At 54.0% G+C, this 26,962-nt stretch overlaps 1 protein-coding gene across 1 annotated transcript in view; it reads right to left on the reverse strand.

Annotated features, from left to right (window-relative positions):
• LOC140406220 (kielin/chordin-like protein) overlaps nt 1-26,962 on the reverse strand; it is a gene marked incomplete at its 3' end in the record, with an annotated part of 184,272 nt that overhangs the window by 53,733 nt on the left and 103,577 nt on the right. The window contains exons 13-17 of the mRNA XM_072494362.1: nt 20,434-20,519; nt 5,223-5,316; nt 3,593-3,745; nt 3,178-3,284; nt 2,651-2,744 (exon numbers count right to left, since the gene is read on the reverse strand). Of these exons, the coding sequence (XP_072350463.1) occupies nt 2,651-2,744; nt 3,178-3,284; nt 3,593-3,745; nt 5,223-5,316; nt 20,434-20,519 (534 nt within the window). The remainder of the gene's footprint in view (nt 1-2,650; nt 2,745-3,177; nt 3,285-3,592; nt 3,746-5,222; nt 5,317-20,433; nt 20,520-26,962) is intronic.

The following is a 26,962-nucleotide window of genomic DNA, read 5'->3' on the forward strand; positions in this document are numbered from 1 at the left end:
GCCGCAGCCCCTCCCCCCCACCTCACTCCCGTTCACTGGCCGGCTTAAACCGGCCAGCGTGGAGGCCCCCACCCGGGTCCCTTTCCCGGCCCTAAGAAAGCCCAGAAATCCCCTTTTAGCACACAAACCCCGCATATCCACCTACACTCCAAAGAGCCCTCATTTCGAGTGAAAGTCCCATCACTTCCCTTGTCCAAATATATACAACATTGGCTCCTTTAGCCCCTACACCCGCACGCAGTGAAACAAAAATGAAGAAAATACAGTCATGAGGTTACATCGGCACATGGCCATTCCGCAATTTCTCAGTTCTGCCACAGTCCTTCTGCTTTCGCAAACTCCTCCACTGCTTCCGCCGTTCCAAAATAAAAGTCCCTGAGCTTGTAAGTCACCCTCAGCTTCGCTGGATATACAATGCTGCACTGCACCTTGCTAATGTACAGTGCCCTCTTCACCCGGTTGAAGGCAGCCTGCCTCCTCGCCAGCTCCACCGTAAAGCCCTGGTATAGACGTATACCAGCTCCAGCCCACTGCACCACCCGCTTCTGCTTGGCCCAGCTCAGGACCTTCTCCTTCACACTGTACATACGGAAGCACAGAGTCACTACCCTTGGCGGCTCACTCGCCTTTGGTACAGGCCTCCACGACCGATGAGCCCGATCCAGTTCATATCGGGAGGGATCCTCCCCCTCGCCCAATAGTTTCGCCAGCATCGCGGCAAAATACTCAGTCAGCCTCGGTCCTTCAAATCCTTCGGGCAGCCCCACAATCCTCAAATTCTGTCGCCTGGATCTGTTTTCCAGGTCTTCCATTTTTCCTTGCAGATTCTTGTTCATGTCCATCACCTTCCTCATCTCCTTCCCCATCTCGGCAAGTTGATCACCGTGCTGCAATAATGTCTCCTCCACTTCTTTCAGCGCCTCCCCTTGCTCTCGCACCTCCGCCACTGCGTCGTCACCGGGGAAATCGCCTCCTCCACCAGCACACTCAAAACCTCCCTCATCTCCTTCCTCATTGTCTCCATGTATTTTGTAAACTGCCTTTCGAATTCCGCAGCCATCACCTTAGTTATTTCTTCAGCCATAAGCAATGCGGCCTCCCCTGGTGCTCCAGCCTCCATTTTCCTTGGTGACCCCGCGGTGACCTTTCCACTCCCCGACGGACCTTCAGCTGTTTTCCTTACGGACGCTCTTTTGCTCACCCTCGACATTTTTCTTCACTGTGCCTCCTCCCTGCTTTTGCCGCCTCCGTGGACCCTGGGACCGGGCTTAAAGCCCCGAAAATGCTGTTCCCGAACGGGAGCCCTCCATTGTGCGGCTGCCTCCCGCCCACCGGAAGTCCCAAAACCGTCTTGAAGTTGATGGGGGTTTTTTTTTCTTGGGGGGAGGTGAGAGTATATTTAAGAGATGGGTGTTTATTGCTGCAGTGATGTCAGAGAGTGAGAGGAGCTGGACTGTCTGCCAGCTTTTTTACATTTGTTTTAGGCTGTTTGCTGCAGGGTGTGTTTTAGTTTAGTTTTCAGAGCTGGATAGCTGCAGTCACAGCCAGAACGGTATTAGTCTCTCTCTCTGTAATCTAAAAACTGAAAATCGATCCTTTGGTGATTTAAAACTAACTGCTCTCAGTAGTGACTTTAACTTGATGTGCGTCTGTTAAAAGTTATTTTTTAAGTCTTATGGATGTTAAAAGGACAGCTTAAGGATTACTCAGTGTTGTATTCTTTGGGGTTGTATTTGAATTAATGGTTGGTAAGATGTTCACTGTATGTTTTAAAAAGATTAACTTGAGTTCATAGAATAAACATTGTTTTGCTTTAAGAAATACTTTTCCATTTCTGCTGTACCACACCTGTAGTTGGGCCGTGTGCTCCCCATACCACAATCTATTAAAAGTTGTGGGTCAGGTGTCCATGATACACTTTGGGGTTCTCTAAACTCTGGCCCATAACACAGTGAGAGCCGGGTCGCCCCAACGGTAGCATAGTGGTTAGCACAGTTGCTTCACAGCTCCAGGGTCCCAGGTTCGATTCCTGGCTTGGGTCATAGTCTGTGCGGAGTTTGCACGTTCTCCCCGTGTCTGCGTGGGTTTCTTCCGGGTGCTCCGGTTTTCTCCCACAGTCCAAAGATGTGTAGGTTAGGTGGATTGGGCATGCTAAATTGCCCCTAGTGACCAAAAAGGTTAGGTGGGGTTACTGGGATGGGGTGGAGGTGTTGGCTATGGGGTGCTCTTTCCAGGGCCGGTGCACATTCGATGGGCCGAATGGCCTCCTTCTACACTGTAAATTCTATGATTCTGTATAACGTTTAAATTTAATGCTATGACCTGCGTAGTAGTGGGCTAGATATTCGTGCAGTCCTACCAGAGCAGGGGCCAAGTTCTGACAAGTTGCAATTGTATGAGACACACCTTGTTACAGCCAATCACCTCAACCCGCTGCAGCTCCTTGAACACTTTCATTGCTCTCTGATCTTTGACTCTGGCTGATTTCACCCACCCACTATTGATTGACCCAAGCGACCCAATCGACTTGAAGATGCTCACGATCCTATGCCCACGTATCATACTGAAGGACGAGAGAGGTAGATATTTGCTTGGGGGCAGAGTTGACAATTGTTCGCCCCTCACCTCAAAGACAAGGTGCTGCTCTTACCTGGACACTTTGCACAGCATTGACCTGCCTTCCTCTCGGGTCTGGGGCAGGTGACTGGAGGGCAGTCAGTTGGGGTACAGCGTACTGTCCCATTCTGTCAGGTGAGAAAACATCAGATGTGATTCCAAGGATAACTCACCCAGTTCCCTCAACCCAGCCAGCCCAAAGAGACAGACACACACACACTGACACACACACACTGACACACACACACTGACACACACACACACTGACACACACACACACTGACACACACACACACTGACACACACACACACTGACACACACACACACAGAGACACACACACACACAGACACACACAGAGACACAGAGACACACTCACGCACACACTCACTGGCACACACACAGGCACACACACAGGCACACACACAGGCACACACACAGGCACACACACACACAGGCACACGCACACACAGGCACACGCACACACACAGACAGACACACACACGCAGACACACAGACACACACGCACATAGAGCCCGATGCACACACACACCTTACATACCTGACAGTGACAGTTCTGACACGGACTGTCCGGGTCAATGAATTCCTGCCCGTTGCTGTACTGTCGCTCGTTATATGTGCATTGGTCACAAGACAGACAACAATCTCCTAGGAAACAAGTACTCTGGCAAATTAGGTCAAAAATCCACAGACCCACTAACTGTAAGCCTGACCCCCGACCCTTCACCAACCCCCTGACCCATCACCCAACCCAACTGGCAAGCCTACCGAGCCATTACCCAACACCACCCCTCCCCAACTGTACCTGACCCTCCTCGCAAACTCCTGACCCTACATCTAACACCCGCGCCCCGCCCCACCCTCCCGCCCCTGGCCTTATTATTGTCCCAGTGGCCCTATGCCTGACGGATGCACAGTCGAGATTACTCGGGGTTGATTTTGATTGAGTCATGTACCGTTGTTTGAGCTCGGGTGCAGACAGGAGACGGGTGGGCACTGCCTTGATCTGCAGGTGATGTTACCATGAAGACAGGTACAAGAGGTGCATTGGCTCTCCTCCAGCTCCCACTCCATTCCATCCTCATACTCCAGGCCCTGCACAATACACACTGACAAGAAAAAAAACACACACGCACACTCAGTCCTGAATAAACTCTAAAAATATATTTATATCCATGTCAAAAGGTATTCAAAATTGCACGGGGGGTCTGGACAGATTAGAAGGGAAAAGATGTTCCCATTGACGGGAGGATCGAGAACAAGAGGTCACAGAATTCAGATAATTAGAAAAGAAGCAATGATGCCGTGAGGAAAAATGTTTTCACACAGCGAGTGGTTAGGAGCTGGTATGCTCTGCCTGGAGAGAGTGGCGGAGGCAGGTTCACTCAAGACATTGAAGAGGGAATCGGGTTCTTGTCCGAAAAGGAAGAACTTGCCGGGCCAAGGGGAGAAGGCGGGACAGTGGCACGAGGTAGGTTGTTCCAGCGGAGACCTGGTGCAGACACAGTGGGCCAAATGGCCTGCTCCTGTTCTGCAACAATTCTGTGATTCTGAAATGTGAGCAGAGCTTTCAGGGCCGGTTGTTGGCTGTGGATTAGCGAGAAGCCGCTGCAGTGCGATGGAAGCTCTTAATCAGAAGATTTCTTTCCCCACCTTTGTGGTTACAGAGCATCAACCAGGCAGGGAAATGTCTCAAGAAAGTGCAGCGTAGGGCAGCACGGCGGCGCAGTGGTTAGCACTGCAGTCTCATGGCGCCGAGTTCCCAGGTTCGATCCCAGCTCTGGGTCACTGTCCCTGTGGAGTTTGCACATTCTCCCCGTGTTTGCGTGGGTTTCGCCCCCACATCCCAAAGTTGTGCAGGGTAGGTGGATTGGCCACGTTAAATTGCCCCTTAATTGGAAAAAATGAATTGGGTACTCTAAATTTATTTTAAAAAAAGAAAGTGCTGCGTAACTACAATACCGCTGAGTTAACATGGCGTGGTGGAGGGACACATTCTCCATTCATGCTCCTCACTTATCTTCTTCATGTTTTGGGGATCAGTTCACTCTTTCAGAGGGTCTTCCCCACAAGGAGCTATCTACCAAACAGCAGGCAATAAAAATTGGAAGTTAAGACTTCTGTCTTTCTGGTCACTAGCCACTTTGGAACAATGCAACCAGGGCACAGGCTCGGCAGGCTTCACACTGTGAACTATGCCTGAACCAAGCCCAACAAAGCCCGGGTGTCTAAATTCAGAGATCAAATCGCTGGGCCCTCAGCCTGGGTTCTGGGTGGTGTCTAGTCCCATCTGGTCACGAGTGCGGAGGACCCGCAGGTGCCGAGACCCTTCCTCGTCTCTTCTGGGTGAACTTGGAGACTGAGAGTCAAGGAGCCATTCCCCTCAAATCAATGCAGTGAAACTAGCTGGGACACGATGGGTTGACATGGGAGGTGGGTCACTGGGGAGGGGCAGGAGAGCGGAGACAAAGGTATAGGGGTCTGAAGACAAGGCTGGAGTCGGTGTGTGTGTGTAAGGAGTTCAGATTGGATTTTCTCACTCTTGTGGTTTGTGCCATCAGTTCAAAGACTGGAAGGTTCACATACCTTTGCAGGTGGGGCAGCACTGGGCTGGATCTTTGAACCACTGAATGCAGGTGAGTGGACGACAAATTTCCTCCTGACATCGTACGTTTCCATTCTAAGCAACAAAGGTTTCAGACACAGCGTCAGGATATTTCTGTCATTATCTCAACAATCACCTCCAGCCACAAAACCCCCTCTCCCCAACTGGCTTCTTTACAAATTCCCACTCCTTCATCTGTTCCCACAGCTGCCTGAGATATGTATCTGGAATTCCCTCCCCAAACTCTCTTCCTCCAACAGTACTGTCGCGCTGACAGTGCAGTGCTCCCCCAGTACTGTCGCTCTGACAGTGCAGTGCTCCCCAGTACTGTCGCTCTGACAGTGCAGTGCTCCCCCAGTACTGTCGCTCTGACAGTGCAGTGCTCCCCCAGTACTGTCATTCTGACAGTGCAGTGATCCCCCAGTACTGTCGCTCTGACAGTGCAGTGATCCCCCAGTACTGTCGCTCTGACAGTGCAGTGCTCCCCCAGTACTGTCATTCTGACAGTGCAGTGATCCCCCAGTACTGTCATTCTGACAGTGCAGTGATCCCCCAGTACTGTCGCTCTGACAGTGCAGTGAGCCCCCAGTACTGTCGCTCTGACAGTGCAGTGAGCCCCCAGTACTGTCGCGTTGACAGTGCAGTGCTCCCCCAGTACTGTCGCTCTGACAGTGCAGTGATCCCCCAGTACTGTCGCTCTGACAGTGCAGTGATCCCCCAGTACTGTCGCTCTGACAGTGCAGTGATCCCCCAGTACTGTCGCTCTGACAGTGCAGTGATCCCCCAGTACTGTCGCTCTGACAGTGCAGTGAGCCCCCAGTACTGTCGCTCTGACAGTGCAGTGATCCCCCAGTACTGTCGCGTTGACAGTGTAGTGATCCCCCAGTACTGTCGCTCTGACAGTGCAGTGATCCCCCAGTACTGTCGCATTGACAGTGCAGTGAGCCCCTGTATTGTCGCTCTGACAGTGCAGTGATTCCCCCAGTACTGTCGCTCTGACAGTGCAGTGATCCCCCAGTACTGTCGCTCTGACAGTGCAGTGAGCCCCCAGTACTGTCGCGTTGACAGTGCAGTGCTCCCCCAGTACTGTCATTCTGACAGTGCAGTGATCCCCCAGTACTGTCGCTCTGACAGTGCAGTGATCCCCCAGTACTGTCGCTCTGACAGTGCAGTGATCCCCCAGTACTGTCGCTCTGACAGTGCAGCGATCCCCCAGTACTGTCGCGTTGACAGTGCAGTGAGCCCCCAGTACTGTCGCGTTGACAGTGCAGTGAGCCCCCAGTACTGTCGCTCTGACAGTGCAGTGAGCCCCTGTATTGTCGCTCTGACACTGCAGTGATCCCCCAGTACTGTCGCTCTGACAGTGCAGTGAGCCCCTGTATTGTCGCTCTGACAGTGCAGTGAGCCCCCAGTACTGTCGCGTTGACAGTGCAGTGAGCCCCCAGTACTGTCGCTCTGACAGTGCAGTGAGCCCCTGTATTGTCGCTCTGACAGTGCAGTGAGCCCCCAGTACTGTCGCGTTGACAGTGCAGTGAGCCCCCAGTACTGTCGCTCTGACAGTGCAGAATTCCCCCAGTACTGTCATTCTGACAGTGCAGTGCTCCCCCAGTACTGTCGCTCTGACAGTGCAGTGATCCCCCAGGACTGTCGCGTTGCCAGTGCAGTGATCCCCCAGTACTGTCGCTCTGACAGTGCAGTGAGCCCCTGTATTGTCGCTCTGACAGTGCAGCGATCCCCCAGTACTGTCGCTCTGACAGTGCAGTGAGCCCCCAGTACTGTCGCGTTGACAGTGCAGTGAGCCCCCAGTACTGTCGCTCTGACAGTGCAGAATTCCCCCAGTACTATCATTCTGACAGTGCAGTGCTCCCCCAGTACTGTCGCTCTGACAGTGCAGTGCTCCCCCAGTACTGTCGCTCTGACAGTGCAGTGAGCCCCCAGTACTGTCGCTCTGACAGTGCAGTGAGCCCCCAGTACTGTCGCGTTGACAGTGCAGTGAGCCCCCAGTACTGTCGCTCTGACAGTGCAGAATTCCCCCAGTACTGTCATTCTGACAGTGCAGTGCTCCCCCAGTACTGTCGCTCTGACAGTGCAGTGCTCCCCCAGTACTGTCGCTCTGACAGTGCAGTGAGCCCCCAGTACTGTCGCTCTGACAGTGCAGTGAGCCCCCAGTACTGTCGCGTTGACAGTGCAGTGCTCCCCAGTACTGTTGATCTGACAGTGCAGTGCTCCCCCAGTACTGTCGCTCTGGCAGTGCAGTGCTCCCCTGGTACTGTCGCGTTGACAGTGCAGTGATCCCCCAGTACTGTCGCATTGACAGTGCAGTGCTCCCCCAGTACTGTTGATCTGACAGTGCAGTGCTCCCCCAGTACTGTCGCTCTGATGGTGTAGTGATCCCCCAGTACTGTCGCTCTGACAGTGCAGTGAGCCCCCAGTACTGTCATTCTGACAGTGCAGTGATCCCCCAGTACTGTCGCTCTGACAGTGCAGTGATCCCCCAGTACTGTCGCTCTGACAGTGCAGTGATCCCCCAGAACTGTCGCTCTGACAGTGCAGTGATCCCCCAGTACTGTCGCTCTGACAGTGCAGTGATCCCCCAGTACTGTCGCTCTGACAGTGCAGTGATCCCCCAGTACTGTCTCTCTGACAGTGCAGTGATCCCCCAGTACTGTCGCTCTGACAGTGCAGTGAGCCCCCAGTACTGTCGCTCTGACAGTGCAGTGATCCCCCAGTACTGTCGCTCTGACAGTGCAGTGATCCCCCAGTACTGTCGCTCTGACAGTGCAGTGATCCCCCAGTACTGTCGCTCTGACAGTGCAGTGATCCCCCAGTACTGTCGCTCTGACAGTGCAGTGATCCCCCAGTACTGTCGCTCTGACAGTGCAGTGATCCCCCAGTACTGTCGCGTTGACAGTGCAGTGAGCCCCCAGTACTGTCGCTCTGACAGTGCAGTGAGCCCCCAGTACTGTCGCTCTGACAGTGCAGTGATCCCCCAGTACTGTCGCGTTGACAGTGTAGTGATCCCCCAGTACTGTCGCTCTGACAGTGCAGTGATCCCCCAGTACTGTCGCATTGACAGTGCAGTGAGCCCCTGTATTGTCGCTCTGACAGTGCAGTGATCCCCCAGTACTGTCGCGTTGACAGTGTAGTGATCCCCCAGTACTGTCGCTCTGACAGTGCAGTGATCCCCCAGTACTGTCGCATTGACAGTGCAGTGATCCCCCAGTACTGTCGCTCTGACAGTGCAGTGCTCCCCCAGTACTGTCGCTCTGACAGTGCAGTGATCCCCCAGTACTGTCGCATTGACAGTGCAGTGAGCCCCCAGTATTGTCGCGTTGACAGTGCAGTGATCCCCCAGTACTGTCGCTCTGACAGTGCAGTGATCCCCCAGTACTGTCGCGTTGACAGTGCAGTGAGCCCCCAGTACTGTCGCGTTGACAGTGCAGTGAGCCCCTGTATTGTCGCTCTGACACTGCAGTGATCCCCCAGTACTGTCGCTCTGACAGTGCAGTGAGCCCCTGTATTGTCGCTCTGACAGTGCAGTGAGCCCCCAGTACTGTCGCGTTGACACTGCAGTGATCCCCCAGTACTGTCGCTCTGACAGTGCAGTGAGCCCCTGTATTGTCGCTCTGACACTGCAGTGATCCCCCAGTACTGTCGCTCTGACAGTGCAGTGAGCCCCTGTATTGTCGCTCTGACACTGCAGTGATCCCCCAGTACTGTCGCTCTGACAGTGCAGTGAGCCCCTGTATTGTCGCTCTGACACTGCAGTGATCCCCCAGTACTGTCGCATTGACAGTGCAGTGAGCCCCTGTATTGTCGCTCTGACAGTGCAGTGATCCCCCAGTACTGTCGCGTTGACAGTGTAGTGATCCCCCAGTACTGTCGCTCTGACAGTGCAGTGATCCCCCAGTACTGTCGCATTGACAGTGCAGTGATCCCCCAGTACTGTCGCTCTGACAGTGCAGTGCTCCCCCAGTACTGTCGCTCTGACAGTGCAGTGATCCCCCAGTACTGTCGCATTGACAGTGCAGTGAGCCCCCAGTATTGTCGCGTTGACAGTGCAGTGATCCCCCAGTACTGTCGCTCTGACAGTGCAGTGATCCCCCAGTACTGTCGCGTTGACAGTGCAGTGAGCCCCCAGTACTGTCGCGTTGACAGTGCAGTGAGCCCCTGTATTGTCGCTCTGACACTGCAGTGATCCCCCAGTACTGTCGCTCTGACAGTGCAGTGAGCCCCTGTATTGTCGCTCTGACAGTGCAGTGAGCCCCCAGTACTGTCGCGTTGACACTGCAGTGATCCCCCAGTACTGTCGCTCTGACAGTGCAGTGAGCCCCTGTATTGTCGCTCTGACACTGCAGTGATCCCCCAGTACTGTCGCTCTGACAGTGCAGTGAGCCCCTGTATTGTCGCTCTGACACTGCAGTGATCCCCCAGTACTGTCGCTCTGACAGTGCAGTGAGCCCCTGTATTGTCGCTCTGACAGTGCAGTAAGCCCCCAGTACTGTCGCTCTGACAGTGCAGTGAGCCCCTGTATTGTCGCTCTGACAGTGCAGTGAGCCCCCAGTACTGTCGCGTTGACAGTGCAGTGAGCCCCCAGTACTGTCGCTCTGACAGTGCAGAATTCCCCCAGTACTGTCATTCTGACAGTGCAGTGCTCCCCCAGTACTGTCGCTCTGACAGTGCAGTGATCCCCCAGGACTGTCGCGTTGCCAGTGCAGTGCTCCCCCAGTACTGTCGCTCTGACAGTGCAGTGCTCCCCCAGTACTGTCGCTCTGACAGTGCAGTGAGCCCCCAGTACTGTCGCTCTGACAGTGCAGTGAGCCCCCAGTACTGTCGCTCTGACAGTGCAGTGAGCCCCCAGTACTGTCGCTCTGACAGTGCAGTGAGCCCCCAGTACTGTCGCGTTGACAGTGCAGTGCTCCCCCAGTACTGTTGATCTGGCAGTGCAGTGCTCCCCAGTACTGTCGCTCTGACAGTGCAGTGAGCCCCCAGTACTGTCGCGTTGACAGTGCAGTGCTCCCCCAGTACTGTCGCGTTGACAGTGCAGTGATCCCCCAGTACTGTCGCTCTGACAGTGCAGTGCTCCCCTGGTACTGTCGCGTTGACAGTGCAGTGATCCCCCAGTACTGTCGCTCTGACAGTGCAGTGAGCCCCTGTATTGTCGCTCTGACACTGCAGTGATCCCCCAGTACTGTCGCTCTGACAGTGCAGTGAGCCCCTGTATTGTCGCTCTGACACTGCAGTGATCCCCCAGTACTGTCGCTCTGACAGTGCAGTGAGCCCCTGTATTGTCGCTCTGACACTGCAGTGATCCCCCAGTACTGTCGCTCTGACAGTGCAGTGAGCCCCTGTATTGTCGCTCTGACAGTGCAGTAAGCCCCCAGTACTGTCGCTCTGACAGTGCAGTGAGCCCCTGTATTGTCGCTCTGACAGTGCAGTGAGCCCCCAGTACTGTCGCGTTGACAGTGCAGTGAGCCCCCAGTACTGTCGCTCTGACAGTGCAGAATTCCCCCAGTACTGTCATTCTGACAGTGCAGTGCTCCCCCAGTACTGTCGCTCTGACAGTGCAGTGATCCCCCAGGACTGTCGCGTTGCCAGTGCAGTGCTCCCCCAGTACTGTCGCTCTGACAGTGCAGTGCTCCCCCAGTACTGTCGCTCTGACAGTGCAGTGAGCCCCCAGTACTGTCGCTCTGACAGTGCAGTGAGCCCCCAGTACTGTCGCTCTGACAGTGCAGTGAGCCCCCAGTACTGTCGCTCTGACAGTGCAGTGAGCCCCCAGTACTGTCGCGTTGACAGTGCAGTGCTCCCCCAGTACTGTTGATCTGGCAGTGCAGTGCTCCCCAGTACTGTCGCTCTGACAGTGCAGTGAGCCCCCAGTACTGTCGCGTTGACAGTGCAGTGCTCCCCCAGTACTGTCGCTCTGACAGTGCAGTGCTCCCCCAGTACTGTCGCTCTGACAGTGCAGTGCTCCCCCAGTACTGTCGCTCTGACAGTGCAGTGAGCCCCCAGTACTGTCGCGTTGACAGTGCAGTGCTCCCCCAGTACTGTTGATCTGACAGTGCAGTGCACCCCCAGTACTGTCGCTCTGGCAGTGCAGTGCTCCCCTGGTACTGTCGCGTTGACAGTGCAGTGATCCCCCAGTACTGTCGCTCTGACAGTGCAGTGCTCCCCTGGTACTGTCGCGTTGACAGTGCAGTGATCCCCCAGTACTGTCGCATTGACAGTGCAATGCTCCCAGTACTGTTGATCTGACAGTGCAGTGCTCCCCCAGTACTGTCGCTCTGGCAGTGCAGTGCTCCCCTGGTACTGTCGCGCTGACAGTGCAGTGATCCCCCAGTACTGTCGCTCTGACAGTGCAGTGATCCCCCAGTACTGTCGCATTGACAGTGCAGTGAGCCCCTGTATTGTCGCTCTGACAGTGCAGTGATCCCCCAGTACTGTCGCATTGACAGTGCAGTGAGCCCCCAGTACTGTCGCGTTGACAGTGCAGTGATCCCCCAGTACTGTCGCTCTGACAGTGCAGTGCTCCCCCAGTACTGTCGCTCTGACAGTGCAGTGAGCCCCTGTATTGTCGCTCTGACAGTGCAGAGATCCCCCAGTACTGTCGCTCTGACAGTGCAGTGCTCCCCCAGTACTGTCGCTCTGACAGTGCAGTGATCCCCCAGTACTGTCGCTCTGACAGTGCAGTGCTCCCCCAGTATTGTCGCTCTGACAGTGCAGTGCTCCCCCAGTACTGTCGCTCTGACAGTGCAGTGATCCCCCAGTACTGTCGCTCTGACAGTGCAGTGAGCCCCCAGTACTGTCGCATTGACAGTGCAGTGAGCCCCCAGTATTGTCGCGTTGACAGTGCAGTGATCCCCCAGTACTGTCGCTCTGACAGTGCAGTGAGCCCCTGTATTGTCGCTCTGACAGTGCAGTGAGCCCCCAGTACTGTCGCGTTGACAGTGCAGTAAGCCCCCAGTACTGTCGCTCTGACAGTGCAGTGAGCCCCTGTATTGTCGCTCTGACAGTGCAGTGAGCCCCCAGTACTGTCGCGTTGACAGTGCAGTGAGCCCCCAGTACTGTCGCTCTGACAGTGCAGAATTCCCCCAGTACTGTCATTCTGACAGTGCAGTGCTCCCCCAGTACTGTCGCTCTGACAGTGCAGTGATCCCCCAGGACTGTCGCGTTGCCAGTGCAGTGATCCCCCAGTACTGTCGCTCTGTCAGTGCAGTGAGCCCCTGTATTGTCGCTCTGACAGTACAGTGAGCCCCCAGTACTGTCGCGTTGACAGTGCAGTGAGCCCCCAGTACTGTCGCTCTGACAGTGCAGTGCTCCCCCAGTACTGTCGCTCTGACAGTGCAGTGAGCCCCCAGTACTGTCGCTCTGACAGTGCAGAATTCCCCCAGTACTGTCATTCTGACAGCGCAGTGCTCCCCCAGTACTGTCGCTCTGACAGTGCAGTGCTCCCCCAGTACTGTCGCTCTGACAGTGCAGTGAGCCCCCAGTACTGTCGCTCTGACAGTGCAGTGAGCCCCCAGTACTGTCGCTCTGAAAGTGCAGTGAGCCCCCAGTACTGTCGCTCTGACAGTGCAGTGAGCCCCCAGTACTGTCGCGTTGACAGTGCAGTGCTCCCCCAGTACTGTTGATCTGGCAGTGCAGTGCTCCCCCAGTACTGTCGCTCTGACAGTGCAGTGAGCCCCCAGTACTGTCGCGTTGACAGTGCAGTGCTCCCCCAGTACTGTCGCTCTGACAGTGCAGTGCTCCCCCAGTACTGTCGCTCTGACAGTGCAGTGCTCCCCCAGTACTGTCGCTCTGACAGTGCAGTGAGCCCCCAGTACTGTCGCGTTGACAGTGCAGTGCTCCCCCAGTACTGTTGATCTGACAGTGCAGTGCTCCCCCAGTACTGTCGCTCTGGCAGTGCAGTGCTCCCCTGGTACTGTCGCGTTGACAGTGCAGTGATCCCCCAGTACTGTCGCTCTGACAGTGCAGTGCTCCCCTGGTACTGTCGCGTTGACAGTGCAGTGATCCCCCAGTACTGTCGCATTGACAGTGCAATGCTCCCAGTACTGTTGATCTGACAGTGCAGTGCTCCCCCAGTACTGTCGCTCTGGCAGTGCAGTGCTCCCCTGGTACTGTCGCGCTGACAGTGCAGTGCTCCCCCAGTACTGTCGCTCTGACAGTGCAGTGATCCCCCAGTACTGTCGCATTGACAGTGCAGTGAGCCCCCAGTACTGTCGCGTTGACAGTGCAGTGATCCCCCAGTACTGTCGCTCTGACAGTGCAGTGCTCCCCCAGTACTGTCGCTCTGACAGTGCAGTGATCCCCCAGTACTGTCGCTCTGACAGTGCAGTGATCCCCCAGTACTGTCGCTCTGACAGTGCAGTGATCCCCCAGTACTGTCGCTCTGACAGTGCAGTGATCCCCCAGTACTGTCGCATTGACAGTGCAGTGAGCCCCCAGTACTGTCGCGTTGACAGTGCAGTGATCCCCCAGTACTGTCGCTCTGACAGTGCAGTGATCCCCCAGTACTGTCGCTCTGACAGTGCAGTGATCCCCCAGTACTGTCGCGTTGACAGTGCAGTGATCCCCCAGTACTGTCGCATTGACAGTGCAGTGCTCCCCCAGTACTGTTGATCTGACAGTGCAGTGCTCCCCCAGTACTGTCGCTCTGGCAGTGCAGTGCTCCCCTGGTACTGTCGCGTTGACAGTGCAGTGATCCCCCAGTACTGTCGCTCTGACAGTGCAGTGAGCCCCTGGTACTGTCGCGCTGACAGTGCAGTGCTCCCAGTACTGTCGCGCTGACAGTGCAGTGATCCCCCAGTACTGTCGCTCTGACAGTGCAGTGCTCCCCCAGTACTGTCGCTCTGACAGTGCAGTGAGCCCCCAGTACTGTCGCTCTGACAGTGCAGTGAGCCGCCAGTACTGTCGCGTTGACAGTGCAGTGATCCCCAGTACTGTCGCTCTGACAGTGCAGTGATCCCCCAGTACTGTCGCATTGACAGTGCAGTGAGCCCCCAGTACTGTCGCTCTGACAGTGCAGTGATCCCCCAGTACTGTCGCTCTGACAGTGCAGTGCTCCCCCAGTACTGTTGATCTGACAGTGCAGTGCTCCCCCAGTACTGTCGCTCTGGCAGTGCAGTGCTCCCCTGGTACTGTCGCGTTGACAGTGCAGTGATCCCCCAGTACTGTCGCTCTGACAGTGCAGTGAGCCCCTGGTACTGTCGCGCTGACAGTGCAGTGCTCCCCAGTACTGTCGCGCTGACAGTGCAGTGATCCCCCAGTACTGTCGCTCTGACAGTGCCGTGCTCCCCCAGTACTGTCGCTCTGACAGTGCAGTGAGCCCCCAGTACTGTCGCGTTGACAGTGCAGTGCTCCCCCAGTACTGTCGCTCTGACAGTGCAGTGCTCCCCCAGTACTGTCGCTCTGACAGTGCAGTGCTCCCCCAGTACTGTCGCTCTGACAGTGCAGTGAGCCCCCAGTACTGTCGCGTTGACAGTGCAGTGCTCCCCCAGTACTGTTGATCTGACAGTGCAGTGCTCCCCCAGTACTGTCGCTCTGGCAGTGCAGTGCTCCCCTGGTACTGTCGCGTTGACAGTGCAGTGATCCCCCAGTACTGTCGCTCTGACAGTGCAGTGCTCCCCTGGTACTGTCGCGTTGACAGTGCAGTGATCCCCCAGTACTGTCGCATTGACAGTGCAATGCTCCCAGTACTGTTGATCTGACAGTGCAGTGCTCCCCCAGTACTGTCGCTCTGGCAGTGCAGTGCTCCCCTGGTACTGTCGCGCTGACAGTGCAGTGATCCCCCAGTACTGTCGCTCTGACAGTGCAGTGATCCCCCAGTACTGTCGCTCTGACAGTGCAGTGATCCCCCAGTACTGTCGCATTGACAGTGCAGTGAGCCCCTGTATTGTCGCTCTGACAGTGCAGTGATCCCCCAGTACTGTCGCATTGACAGTGCAGTGAGCCCCCAGTACTGTCGCGTTGACAGTGCAGTGATCCCCCAGTACTGTCGCTCTGACAGTGCAGTGCTCCCCAGTACTGTCGCTCTGACAGTGCAGTGAGCCCCTGTATTGTCGCTCTGACAGTGCAGAGATCCCCCAGTACTGTCGCTCTGACAGTGCAGTGCTCCCCCAGTACTGTCGCTCTGACAGTGCAGTGATCCCCCAGTACTGTCGCTCTGACAGTGCAGTGCTCCCCCAGTATTGTCGCTCTGACAGTGCAGTGCTCCCCCAGTACTGTCGCTCTGACAGTGCAGTGATCCCCCAGTACTGTCGCTCTGACAGTGCAGTGAGCCCCCAGTACTGTCGCATTGACAGTGCAGTGAGCCCCCAGTATTGTCGCGTTGACAGTGCAGTGATCCCCCAGTACTGTCGCTCTGACAGTGCAGTGAGCCCCTGTATTGTCGCTCTGACAGTGCAGTGAGCCCCCAGTACTGTCGCGTTGGCAGTGCAGTAAGCCCCCAGTACTGTCGCTCTGACAGTGCAGTGAGCCCCTGTATTGTCGCTCTGACAGTGTAGTGAGCCCCCAGTACTGTCGCGTTGACAGTGCAGTGAGCCCCCAGTACTGTCGCTCTGACAGTGCAGAATTCCCCGAGTACTGTCATTCTGACAGTGCAGTGCTCCCCCAGTACTGTCGCTCTGACAGTGCAGTGATCCCCCAGGACTGTCGCGTTGCCAGTGCAGTGATCCCCCAGTACTGTCGCTCTGTCAGTGCAGTGAGCCCCTGTATTGTCGCTCTGACAGTGCAGTGAGCCCCCAGTACTGTCGCGTTGACAGTGCAGTGAGCCCCCAGTACTGTCGCTCTGACAGTGCAGTGCTCCCCCAGTACTGTCGCTCTGACAGTGCAGTGAGCCCCCAGTACTGTCGCTCTGACAGTGCAGAATTCCCCCAGTACTGTCATTCTGACAGCGCAGTGCTCCCCCAGTACTGTCGCTCTGACAGTGCAGTGCTCCCCCAGTACTGTCGCTCTGACAGTGCAGTGAGCCCCCAGTACTGTCGCTCTGACAGTGCAGTGAGCCCCCAGTACTGTCGCTCTGACAGTGCAGTGAGCCCCCAGTACTGTCGCTCTGACAGTGCAGTGAGCCCCCAGTACTGTCGCGTTGACAGTGCAGTGCTCCCCCAGTACTGTTGATCTGGCAGTGCAGTGCTCCCCCAGTACTGTCGCTCTGACAGTGCAGTGAGCCCCCAGTACTGTCGCGTTGACAGTGCAGTGCTCCCCCAGTACTGTCGCTCTGACAGTGCAGTGCTCCCCCAGTACTGTCGCGTTGACAGTGCAGTGCTCCCCCAGTACTGTTGATCTGACAGTGCAGTGCTCCCCCAGTACTGTCGCTCTGGCAGTGCAGTGCTCCCCTGGTACTGTCGCGTTGACAGTGCAGTGATCCCCCAGTACTGTCGCTCTGACAGTGCAGTGCTCCCCTGGTACTGTCGCGTTGACAGTGCAGTGATCCCCCAGTACTGTCGCATTGACAGTGCAATGCTCCCAGTACTGTTGATCTGACAGTGCAGTGCTCCCCCAGTACTGTCGCTCTGGCAGTGCAGTGCTCCCCTGGTACTGTCGCGCTGACAGTGCAGTGCTCCCCCAGTACTGTCGCTCTGACAGTGCAGTGATCCCCCAGTACTGTCGCATTGACAGTGCAGTGAGCCCCCAGTACTGTCGCGTTGACAGTGCAGTGATCCCCCAGTACTGTCGCTCTGACAGTGCAGTGCTCCCCCAGTACTGTCGCTCTGACAGTGCAGTGATCCCCCAGTACTGTCGCTCTGACAGTGCAGTGATCCCCCAGTACTGTCGCTCTGACAGTGCAGTGATCCCCCAGTACTGTCGCTCTGACAGTGCAGTGATCCCCCAGTACTGTCGCATTGACAGTGCAGTGAGCCCCCAGTACTGTCGCGTTGACAGTGCAGTGATCCCCCAGTACTGTCGCTCTGACAGTGCAGTGATCCCCCAGTACTGTCGCTCTGACAGTGCAGTGAGCCCCCAGTACTGTCGCGTTGACAGTGCAGTGCTCCCCCAGTACTGTTGATCTGACAGTGCAGTGCTCCCCCAGTACTGTCGCTCTGGCAGTGCAGTGCTCCCCTGGTACTGTCGCGTTGACAGTGCAGTGATCCCCCAGTACTGTCGCTCTGACAGTGCAGTGCTCCCCTGGTACTGTCGCGTTGACAGTGCAGTGATCCCCCAGTACTGTCGCATTGACAGTGCAATGCTCCCAGTACTGTTGATCTGACAGTGCAGTGCTCCCCCAGTACTGTCGCTCTGGCAGTGCAGTGCTCCCCTGGTACTGTCGCGCTGACAGTGCAGTGCTCCCCCAGTACTGTCGCTCTGACAGTGCAGTGATCCCCCAGTACTGTCGCATTGACAGTGCAGTGAGCCCCCAGTACTGTCGCGTTGACAGTGCAGTGATCCCCCAGTACTGTCGCTCTGACAGTGCAGTGCTCCCCCAGTACTGTCGCTCTGACAGTGCAGTGATCCCCCAGTACTGTCGCTCTGACAGTGCAGTGATCCCCCAGTACTGTCGCTCTGACAGTGCAGTGATCCCCCAGTACTGTCGCTCTGACAGTGCAGTGATCCCCCAGTACTGTCGCATTGACAGTGCAGTGAGCCCCCAGTACTGTCGCGTTGACAGTGCAGTGATCCCCCAGTACTGTCGCTCTGACAGTGCAGTGATCCCCCAGTACTGTCGCTCTGACAGTGCAGTGATCCCCCAGTACTGTCGCGTTGAAAGTGCAGTGATCCCCCAGTACTGTCGCATTGACAGTGCAGTGCTCCCCCAGTACTGTTGATCTGACAGTGCAGTGCTCCCCCAGTACTGTCGCTCTGGCAGTGCAGTGCTCCCCTGGTACTGTCGCGTTGACAGTGCAGTGATCCCCCAGTACTGTCGCTCTGACAGTGCAGTGAGCCCCTGGTACTGTCGCGCTGACAGTGCAGTGCTCCCAGTACTGTCGCGCTGACAGTGCAGTGATCCCCCAGTACTGTCGCTCTGACAGTGCAGTGCTCCCCCAGTACTGTCGCTCTGACAGTGCAGTGAGCCCCCAGTACTGTCGCTCTGACAGTGCAGTGAGCCGCCAGTACTGTCGCGTTGACAGTGCAGTGATCCCCCAGTACTGTCGCTCTGACAGTGCAGTGATCCCCCAGTACTGTCGCATTGACAGTGCAGTGAGCCCCCAGTACTGTCGCTCTGACAGTGCAGTGATCCCCCAGTACTGTCGCTCTGACAGTGCAGTGCTCCCCCAGTACTGTTGATCTGACAGTGCAGTGCTCCCCCAGTACTGTCGCTCTGGCAGTGCAGTGCTCCCCTGGTACTGTCGCGTTGACAGTGCAGTGATCCCCCAGTACTGTCGCTCTGACAGTGCAGTGAGCCCCTGGTACTGTCGCGCTGACAGTGCAGTGCTCCCCAGTACTGTCGCGCTGACAGTGCAGTGATCCCCCAGTACTGTCGCTCTGACAGTGCCGTGCTCCCCCAGTACTGTCGCTCTGACAGTGCAGTGAGCCCCCAGTACTGTCGCTCTGACAGTGCAGTGAGCCCCCAGTACTGTCGCGTTGACAGTGCAGTGATCCCCCAGTACTGTCGCATTGACAGTGCAGTGAGCCCCCAGTACTGTCGCTCTGACAGTGCAGTGATCCCCCAGTACTGTCGCTCTGACAGTGCAGTGCTCCCCCAGTACTGTTGATCTGACAGTGCAGTGCTCCCCCAGTACTGTCGCTCTGACAGTGCAGTGAGCCCCTGGTACTGTCGCGCTGACAGTGCAGTGCTCCCCAGTACTGTCGCGCTGACAGTGCAGTGATCCCCCAGTACTGTCGCTCTGACAGTGCAGTGCTCCCCCAGTACTGTCGCTCTGACAGTGCAGTGAGCCCCCAGTACTGTCGCTCTGACAGTGCAGTGATCCCCCAGTACTGTCGCATTGACAGTGCAGTGAGCCCCCAGTACTGTCGCGTTGACAGTGCAGTGATCCCCCAGTACTGTCGCATTGACAGTGCAGTGAGCCCCCAGTACTGTCGCTCTGACAGTGCAGTGATCCCCCAGTACTGTCGCTCTGACAGTGCAGTGCTCCCCCAGTACTGTTGATCTGACAGTGCAGTGCTCCCCAGTACTGTCGCTCTGACAGTGCAGTGTGCCTCCAGTACTGTCGCTCTGGCAGTGCAGTGTGCCTCCAGTAGTATCGCTCTGGCAGTGCAGTGAGACCCTGGTACTGTCGTTCTGGCAGTGCAATGTGCCCCAGGACTGTCGCGCTGACAGTGCAGTGCTCCCACGGTACTGTTGCTCTGGCAGTGCAGTGCTCCCCCAGAACTGTCGCTCTGACAGTGCAGTGTGCCTCCAGTACTGTCGCTCTGGCAGTGCAGTGTGCCTCCAGTACTATCGCTCTGGCAGTGCAGTGTGCCTCCAGTACTGTTGATCTGGCAGTGCAGTGCTCCCCTGGTACTGTCGCTCTGGCAGTGCAGTGCTCCCCCAGAACTGTCGCTCTGACAGTGCAGTGCGCCCCCAGTGCTGACGCTCTGGCAGTGCGATGCTCCCCCAGTACTGTCGCTCTTACAGTGCAGCGCTCCCACAGTACTGTCGCTCTGATAGTGCAGCGCTCCCACAGTACTGTCGCTCTGACAGTGCAATACTCTCCAGTACCGTCGCTCTGACAGTGCAGCTCTCCCAGTACTGTCGCTCTGACAGTGCAGTGCTCCCCAGTACTGTCGCTCTGACAGTGCAGCGCTATCCCAGTACTGACGCTCTGACAGTGCAGCGCTCTCCTAGTACTGTCACTCTGGCAGTGCAGCGCTCTCCTAGTACTGTCGCTCTAGCAGTGCAGAATTCCCCCAGTACTGTTGCTCTGACAGTGCAGTGCTCCCCCAGTACTGTTGCTCTGACAGTGCAGTGCTCCCCCAGTACTGTTGCTCTGACAGTGCAGTGCTCCCCAGTACTGTCGCTCTGACAGTGCAGTGCTCCCCAGTACTGTCGCTCTGACAGTGCAGCGCTCTCCTAGTACTGTCACTCTGGCAGTGCAGCACTCCCCCAGTACTGTCGCTCTAGCAGTGCAGAATTCCCCCGGTACTGTTGCTCTGACAGTGCAGCGCTCCCCCAGTACTGTCGCTCTGTTGAGGTGCAAAGTGTTGGTATATCTCTCGCTGTGAGGAAGCATGTATACATCTTTGTCCTTGTAGGTATCTGAACATTTCCCCATACACCATAAAGAAACACAGAATCATTGCACAAGACCATGTACTCACTGAGCAGGTACACTGAACGCAGGGTCCACCAAACGTGGGGTGAAACATCTGGCCATTGCCAACGAGGATACTGTCGTACTCACACACTGTATGGGGTGGGGTTAAACACATCTGATCATGGTACAGTATTGCTGCAAAACTATTCTACAGAAGTGTTTCATCACTCAGTTTTACATGAGATCTCGGATTTCACATCCCCGACAATTCCAAAAGCAGGTCTGCCATGGTTCAATGTGAGAATTCCAAATTTTTATTGGAGCCAAATTCAACCATGTGCCATGGTGAGATTTTCAAAGGGGCCACAGAGACCTTCGGTCTGTGGAGCACTAGTTAAGTGACAATACCTCTTTGCCACCATGTTTCCGACAATACGAGCCGGGGATTGGACAGTGCTCACCCTGTACCCCAACTTTCTGCGATAAATCACATATCATTAAAGCACCCTCTGGATTCAGTGGATGGGCGAAGAGACTGTTCAGCGACTAAGCCAAGTCATTTCATTTAACATTAAACCAGGTAAATGAACAGTATTCCTTTTATTTACAAACTTTGCTAATCTCCTCTAAATACCATCAATGTTTCTCCCGCATTAGCCTTTCCCTTCAAACTGTTCTTTGAAACGTAGTAGCAGTTCTTTAGAAAAGAATGAAAAAGACTTGCATTTTCATAGTGCCTTGCACATCTCAGGATATAATAATAATCTTTATTGTCACAAGTAGGCTTACATTAACACTGCAATGAAGTTACTGTGAAAAGCCCCTAGTCGCCACATTCCGGCGCCTGTTCGGGTACACAGAGGGAGAATTCAGAATGTACAATTCACCTAACAGCACATCTTTCTGGACTTGTGGGAGGAAACTGGAGGAACCCGGAGGTAACCCACGCAGACACGGGGAGAACATGCAGACTCCGCATAGACAGTGACCCAAGCCGGGAATCGAACCTGGGACCCTGGTGCTGTGAATCCACAGTGCTAACCATTATGCTAGCGTGCTGCCCACATATCCCAGAGCGCTCTCAGATCAATTCTGACGTGTAGTAAGAATGTGCGAAATAGGAGCAGGAGGAGATGATCATATGGCTCACTGAACCCGCTCCACCATTCAGTCTGCTCAGGGTTGATCTCAGGTTTCAACTCCTGCTCCCCCTGCCCCTTGATTCCCCGAGAGACCAAAAATGTGTCTCTCCCTGCTTCAAATGTATTGAGTGATGGAGCATCCTGAGCCCTTTGGGGAACAGAATTCCAAATATTCACAAGCCCCTGAGCGAAGAAATGTCTCCTCCTCTCAGTCCGAAAGGATCGGCCCCTGATCCTGAAACTGTGCTCTCTTGTCCTAGATTCTCCAGCTGGGGCAGCAATCCCTCTGTATCTACCCTGCCAAGACCCTTCATAATCCTGAATGTTTCAATGAGATCCCTAACCCTCACAGCACTGTGGGTGTACCTACACCACATGGATTGCAGCGGTTCCAGCAGGCAGCTCACCCCCACATTCTATGGGACATTTAGGAATGTTCAACAAATGCTGGCCTGGCCAGAGACACCCACATCCCATGAAGGAATTTTTAAAATAACAAATTTTTTCAAACCCCAGAGAATAGCGACCCAATGTACTCAACCCGCCAGGAAAGGGTGCAGCCCGGCCATTTAACTACAAACATGTTGAACATGTAGTTGAGAGAAAGGCAGTTTTAAAGTCGTTTGTGGTGGGATATTACCAAAGTCAACAGTGTGTGGCCATGCAAGTTACGCTGTTGTAGTTACATTTGTGCTTTAATATGGGAAATTGTCTCAAAGCTTTTGCTCTTTCAGGGAAACCTGCTGACCTGTTGCAAACACGGAATGATATGGCTTCTCCACCCAAGACAGCAGCAGGAAACAACCGCGTAATTTTAACATGACGCAGCCGCCTATTCCCTGCAGAAGCTTCTTGCAGTGAGCAAATTAGGTCCACATATTTTGCCGTTAGAAAGGTGAAACCTGCTGAATATTCGGTCATAGATAAGAGGCATCGTTTTTGCAAGTAGTTCCATACACACCCTTTGGAGGGCCAGCCAGATGACAAGAATCTTGAAGCTGACGGAAAGCTTGCAGGATGCTGTAAACCCCCCTGCAGAGGCCCTTAACAATCTGACATTCCCAATCGATCATGCAACTCCAATTTCCCATTTTTTTACTTAGGTTGCTCATTAGTCTGTGTCTCAGTGGGTCTGCTTTGGACACCCTGGTGAATTGGTTGTTAAGACATCGAGAGTGAAGGGTTAATGAGACAAACCTCTTTGTATCTTAGAGAATCGCGTTTCCCTGTATAAACAAGATAGTTTGGAAGTAGTGCGAGGGGAATGCACAACTCGTCTTCACATATAGAAATGTGCTTATTTGGAAAAAAAAAACAGACGGCTGTGATGACATCAGCCACAACTGATCAAAACTTTAAGAGCTAGGGAGGCAGATGGATCCATTAGCTTATTAAGTTAATGGGTGATGAAACCTGCTCTTCAAAGAGATTGGACAAAGTTAGCTCAAAACATTTTGTTGAAGGGAAGCAGCTGGAAAAGCGACCACAACGATTTAGGAGTTTGTCTTCAAAGGACTCGAGGATAGACAACATTCAGAGATCGGATCTGTTTCACGTACTTCGATTTTGCCAAACTAGAGTACACAATGGAACAGTGTTTTCAACAGTTCTTCAGAAGGAAGGCATGCAAGACAGAACTCAAAGCTGAAAGCCTGTCTCGGAGCTGATCTTTCATCACAGACAGCAACAAAGTTTGTTTTGTATACGGAATGACACAGTTTCAAGTGCTGACTTGAAGCATATTTTGGTAAATTGTAGAACAAAGGTGGTTGAATGCTCATAATCTGGTTGTGTGTTTTTGGGGTTGTTTCGTTGGGAGTCTGATTCGGGGGGGGTGGGGGCAGTGGGGGGGGGGGGGGTGTCAGACATCTGGGACATAGAAGAAATTTCTGCCGATCTCAGGATGCCACCAATGCCACAATCTGCAAGACAGGAGACAAAGCAGACTGCGGGAACTCCCGAGGAATCTCCCTACTCTTCATCGCCTGGAAGGTCATTACCAGAATCCTTGCTCGCCCCAGTCTTGGTGTGGAGCAGCGGACATAATTTTCAATGCTCAGCAACTCCAAGATAAATGCCAGGAGCAACATCAGCCACTCTCCATGGCCTTCATCGATCTGACCAAGGCTTCCGACTTAGTCTACGGAAGATCCTGTCAAAGGTCGATGTCCAGAGAAATCCATCAACATTCGTTGACTCCTCCGCGACAAGGTGTCGGCGATAGTCCTCACCGACAGAAATAAGACAGAAACCTTTGAGGTCAAGACCGGAGTCAATCAGGGACGTGTCATCGCCTCCACCATTTTCTCCATCTTCATCACCACCATCCTTCACCTTGTCAAAAGCAGCAAGCTTCCCAGTGGAGTGGACATCGTCTACAGGATGGACGGAAAACTTTTCAACCTGTTGAAATCCAAGTAGAAAAGCACACTGACACCGTTAGTGGAACTTCAATGTGTGGATGACATTTCCATCTCCACTCTCAAAAGAGAATCTCTAAGCCATGCTTGACACCTTGGCGGAAGCATACCAAAGAATTAGTCTTAGCCTCAACCTCAAGAAGGCTCAAGTCCTTTACCAACCTGCCCCAGGGCAATATTGGGTCTCTCCCTCCATCAAGATCAGTGGGGGAAACCCTACCAAATGTTCAACATTTCCCATACCTGGGGAGCCACCACACAGGTTGACATTGACGCAGGGATCTAACATCGTATCCAACCCAGGAGCAATTCCTTCGGGCACCTAAGGACGAGGGTCTTTGATGACTACGACATCCTTGCTGACACCAAGATCCACATGCACAAGGTCGTCGTCCTCCCAAGTCTTCTATATGGCTCAGAAGCTTGGACCATGTACAGACGTTCCCTCGAGGCCTGGAGAGGTACCATCAACGCTGTCTGAGATGGATTCTCTGCATCAGCTGGGAGGACAGGCCTAGTAACATCAGCATCCTTGAAGGAGCCAAGAGCACCAGCAACGAGGTCATGAGAATCCAAAACCATCTCCGCTGGGCTGGCCTTGTGCTTAGGATGTCAGAGTCCCGACTGCCATAGCAAGTCTTTGCCCATCTCAAGAAAGGCTTCCGACCAAGAGAAAGACAAAGAAAGTGCTTCAAAGACACTCCGAAGGCTTATCTCAAGAAATGCAACATCGATGTTAATATCTGGGAGACCTTTGCTCAGACGAGACCTACTTGGAAGAATCTTCTGATTGAAGGGACTCAATGCTTTAAGGACACCGACAACAAGAGGAGGCCCAGAGAAGAAGCCTGAGAAAGGTGCACCAGCGACCTGGAGTCCAAGGACCGATCCCACCCCCCTCCGGTAACACCTGCCAAGTGTGCAGTCAAAGATAGAACATAGAACAATACAGCGCAGTACAGGCCCTTCGGCCCACGATGTTGCACCGAAACAAAAGCCATCTAACCTACACTATGCCATTATCATCCATATGTTTATCCAATAAACTTTTAAATGCCCTCAATGTTGGCGAGTTCACTACTGTAGCAGGTAGGGCATTCCACGGCCTCACTACTCTTTGCGTAAAGAACCTACCTCTGACCTCTGTCCTATATCTATTACCCCTCAGTTTAAAGTTATGTCCCCTCGTGCCAGCCATATCCATCGGGAGAAGGCTCTCACTGTCCACCCTATCCAACCCCCTGATCATTTTGTATGCCTCTATTAAGTCTCCTCTTAACCTTCTTCTCTCCAACGAAAACAACCTCAAGTCCATCAGCCTTTCCTCATAAGATTTTCCCTCCATACCAGGCAACATCCTGGTAAATCTCCTCTGCACCCGCTCCAAAGCCTCCACGTCCTTCCTATAATGCGGTGACCAGAACTGTACGCAATACTCCAAATGCGGCCGGACCAGAGTTCTGTACAGCTGCAACATGACCTCCCGACTCCGGAACTCAATCCCTCTACCAATAAAGGCCAACACTCCATAGGCCTTCTTCACAACCCTATCAACCTGGGTGGCAACTTTCAGGGATCTATGTACATGGACACCTAGATCCCTCTGCTCAGCCACACTTTCAAGAACTTTACCATTAGCCAAATATTCCGCATTCCTGTTATTCCTTCCAAAGTGAATCACCTCACACTTCTCTACATTAAACTCCATTTGCCACCTCTCAGCCCAGCTCTGCAGCTTATCTATATCCCTCTGTAACCTGCTACATCCTTCCACACTATCGACAACACCACCGACTTTAGTATCATCTGCAAATTTACTCACCCACCCTTCTGTGCCTTCCTCTAGGTCATTGATAAAAATGACAAACAGCAACGGCCCCAGAACAGATCCTTGTGGTACTCCACTTGTGACTGTACTCCATTCTGAACATTTCCCATCAACCACCACCCTCTGTCTTCTTTCAGCTAGCCAATTTCTGATCCACATCTCTAAATCACCCTCAATCCCCAGCCTCCGTATTTTTTGCAATAGCCTACCGTGGGGAACCTTATCAAACGCTTTGCTGAAATCCATATACACCACATCAACTGCTCTACCCTCGTCTACCTGTTCAGTCACCTTCTCAAAGAACTCAATAAGGTTTGTGAGGCATGACCTACCCTTCACAAAGCCATGCTGACTATCCCTGATCATATCATTCCTATCTAGATGATTATAAATCTTGTCCCTTATAATCCCCTCCAAGACTTTACCCACTACAGACGTGAGGCTCACCGGTCTATAGTTGCCGGGGTTGTCTCTGCTCCCCTTTTTGAACAAAGGGACCACATTTGCTGTCCTCCAGTCCTCTGGCACTATTCCTGTAGCCAATGATGACATAAAAATCAAAGCCAAAGGTCCAGCAATCTCTTCCCTGGCCTCCCATAGAATCCTAGGATAAATCCCATCAGGTCCCGGGGACTTATCTATTTTCAGCCTGTCCAGAATTGCCAACACCTCTTCCCTACGTACCTCAATGCCATCTATTCTATTAGCCTGGGGCTCAGCATTCTCCTCCACAACATTATCTTTTTCCTGAGTGAATACTGACGAAAAATATTCATTTAGTATCTCGCCTATCTCTTCAGACTCCACACGCAATTTCCCATCCCTGTCCTTGACTGGTCCTACTCTTTCCCTAGTCATTCGCTTATTCCTGACATATCTATAGAAAGCTTTTGGGTTTTCCTTGATCCTACCTGCCAAATACTTCTCATGTCCCCTCCTTGCTCGTCTTAGCTCTCTCTTTAGATCCTTCCTCGCTACCTTGTAACTAATCATCGCCCCAACTGAAACTTCACACTTCATCTTCACATAGGCCTCCTTCTTCCTCTTAACAAGAGATTCCACTTCCTTGGTAAACCACGGTTCCCTCGCTCGACGCCTTCCTCCCTGTCTGACCGGTACATACTTATCAAGAACACGCAGTAGCTGATCCTTGAACAAGCCCCACTTATCCAGTGTGCCCAACACTTGCAGCCTACTTCTCCA

The sequence above is a fragment of the Scyliorhinus torazame genome, unplaced genomic scaffold (assembly GCF_047496885.1).
Source record: "Scyliorhinus torazame isolate Kashiwa2021f unplaced genomic scaffold, sScyTor2.1 scaffold_373, whole genome shotgun sequence".
In the NCBI taxonomy this organism is placed as follows: Eukaryota; Metazoa; Chordata; class Chondrichthyes; order Carcharhiniformes; family Scyliorhinidae; genus Scyliorhinus; species Scyliorhinus torazame.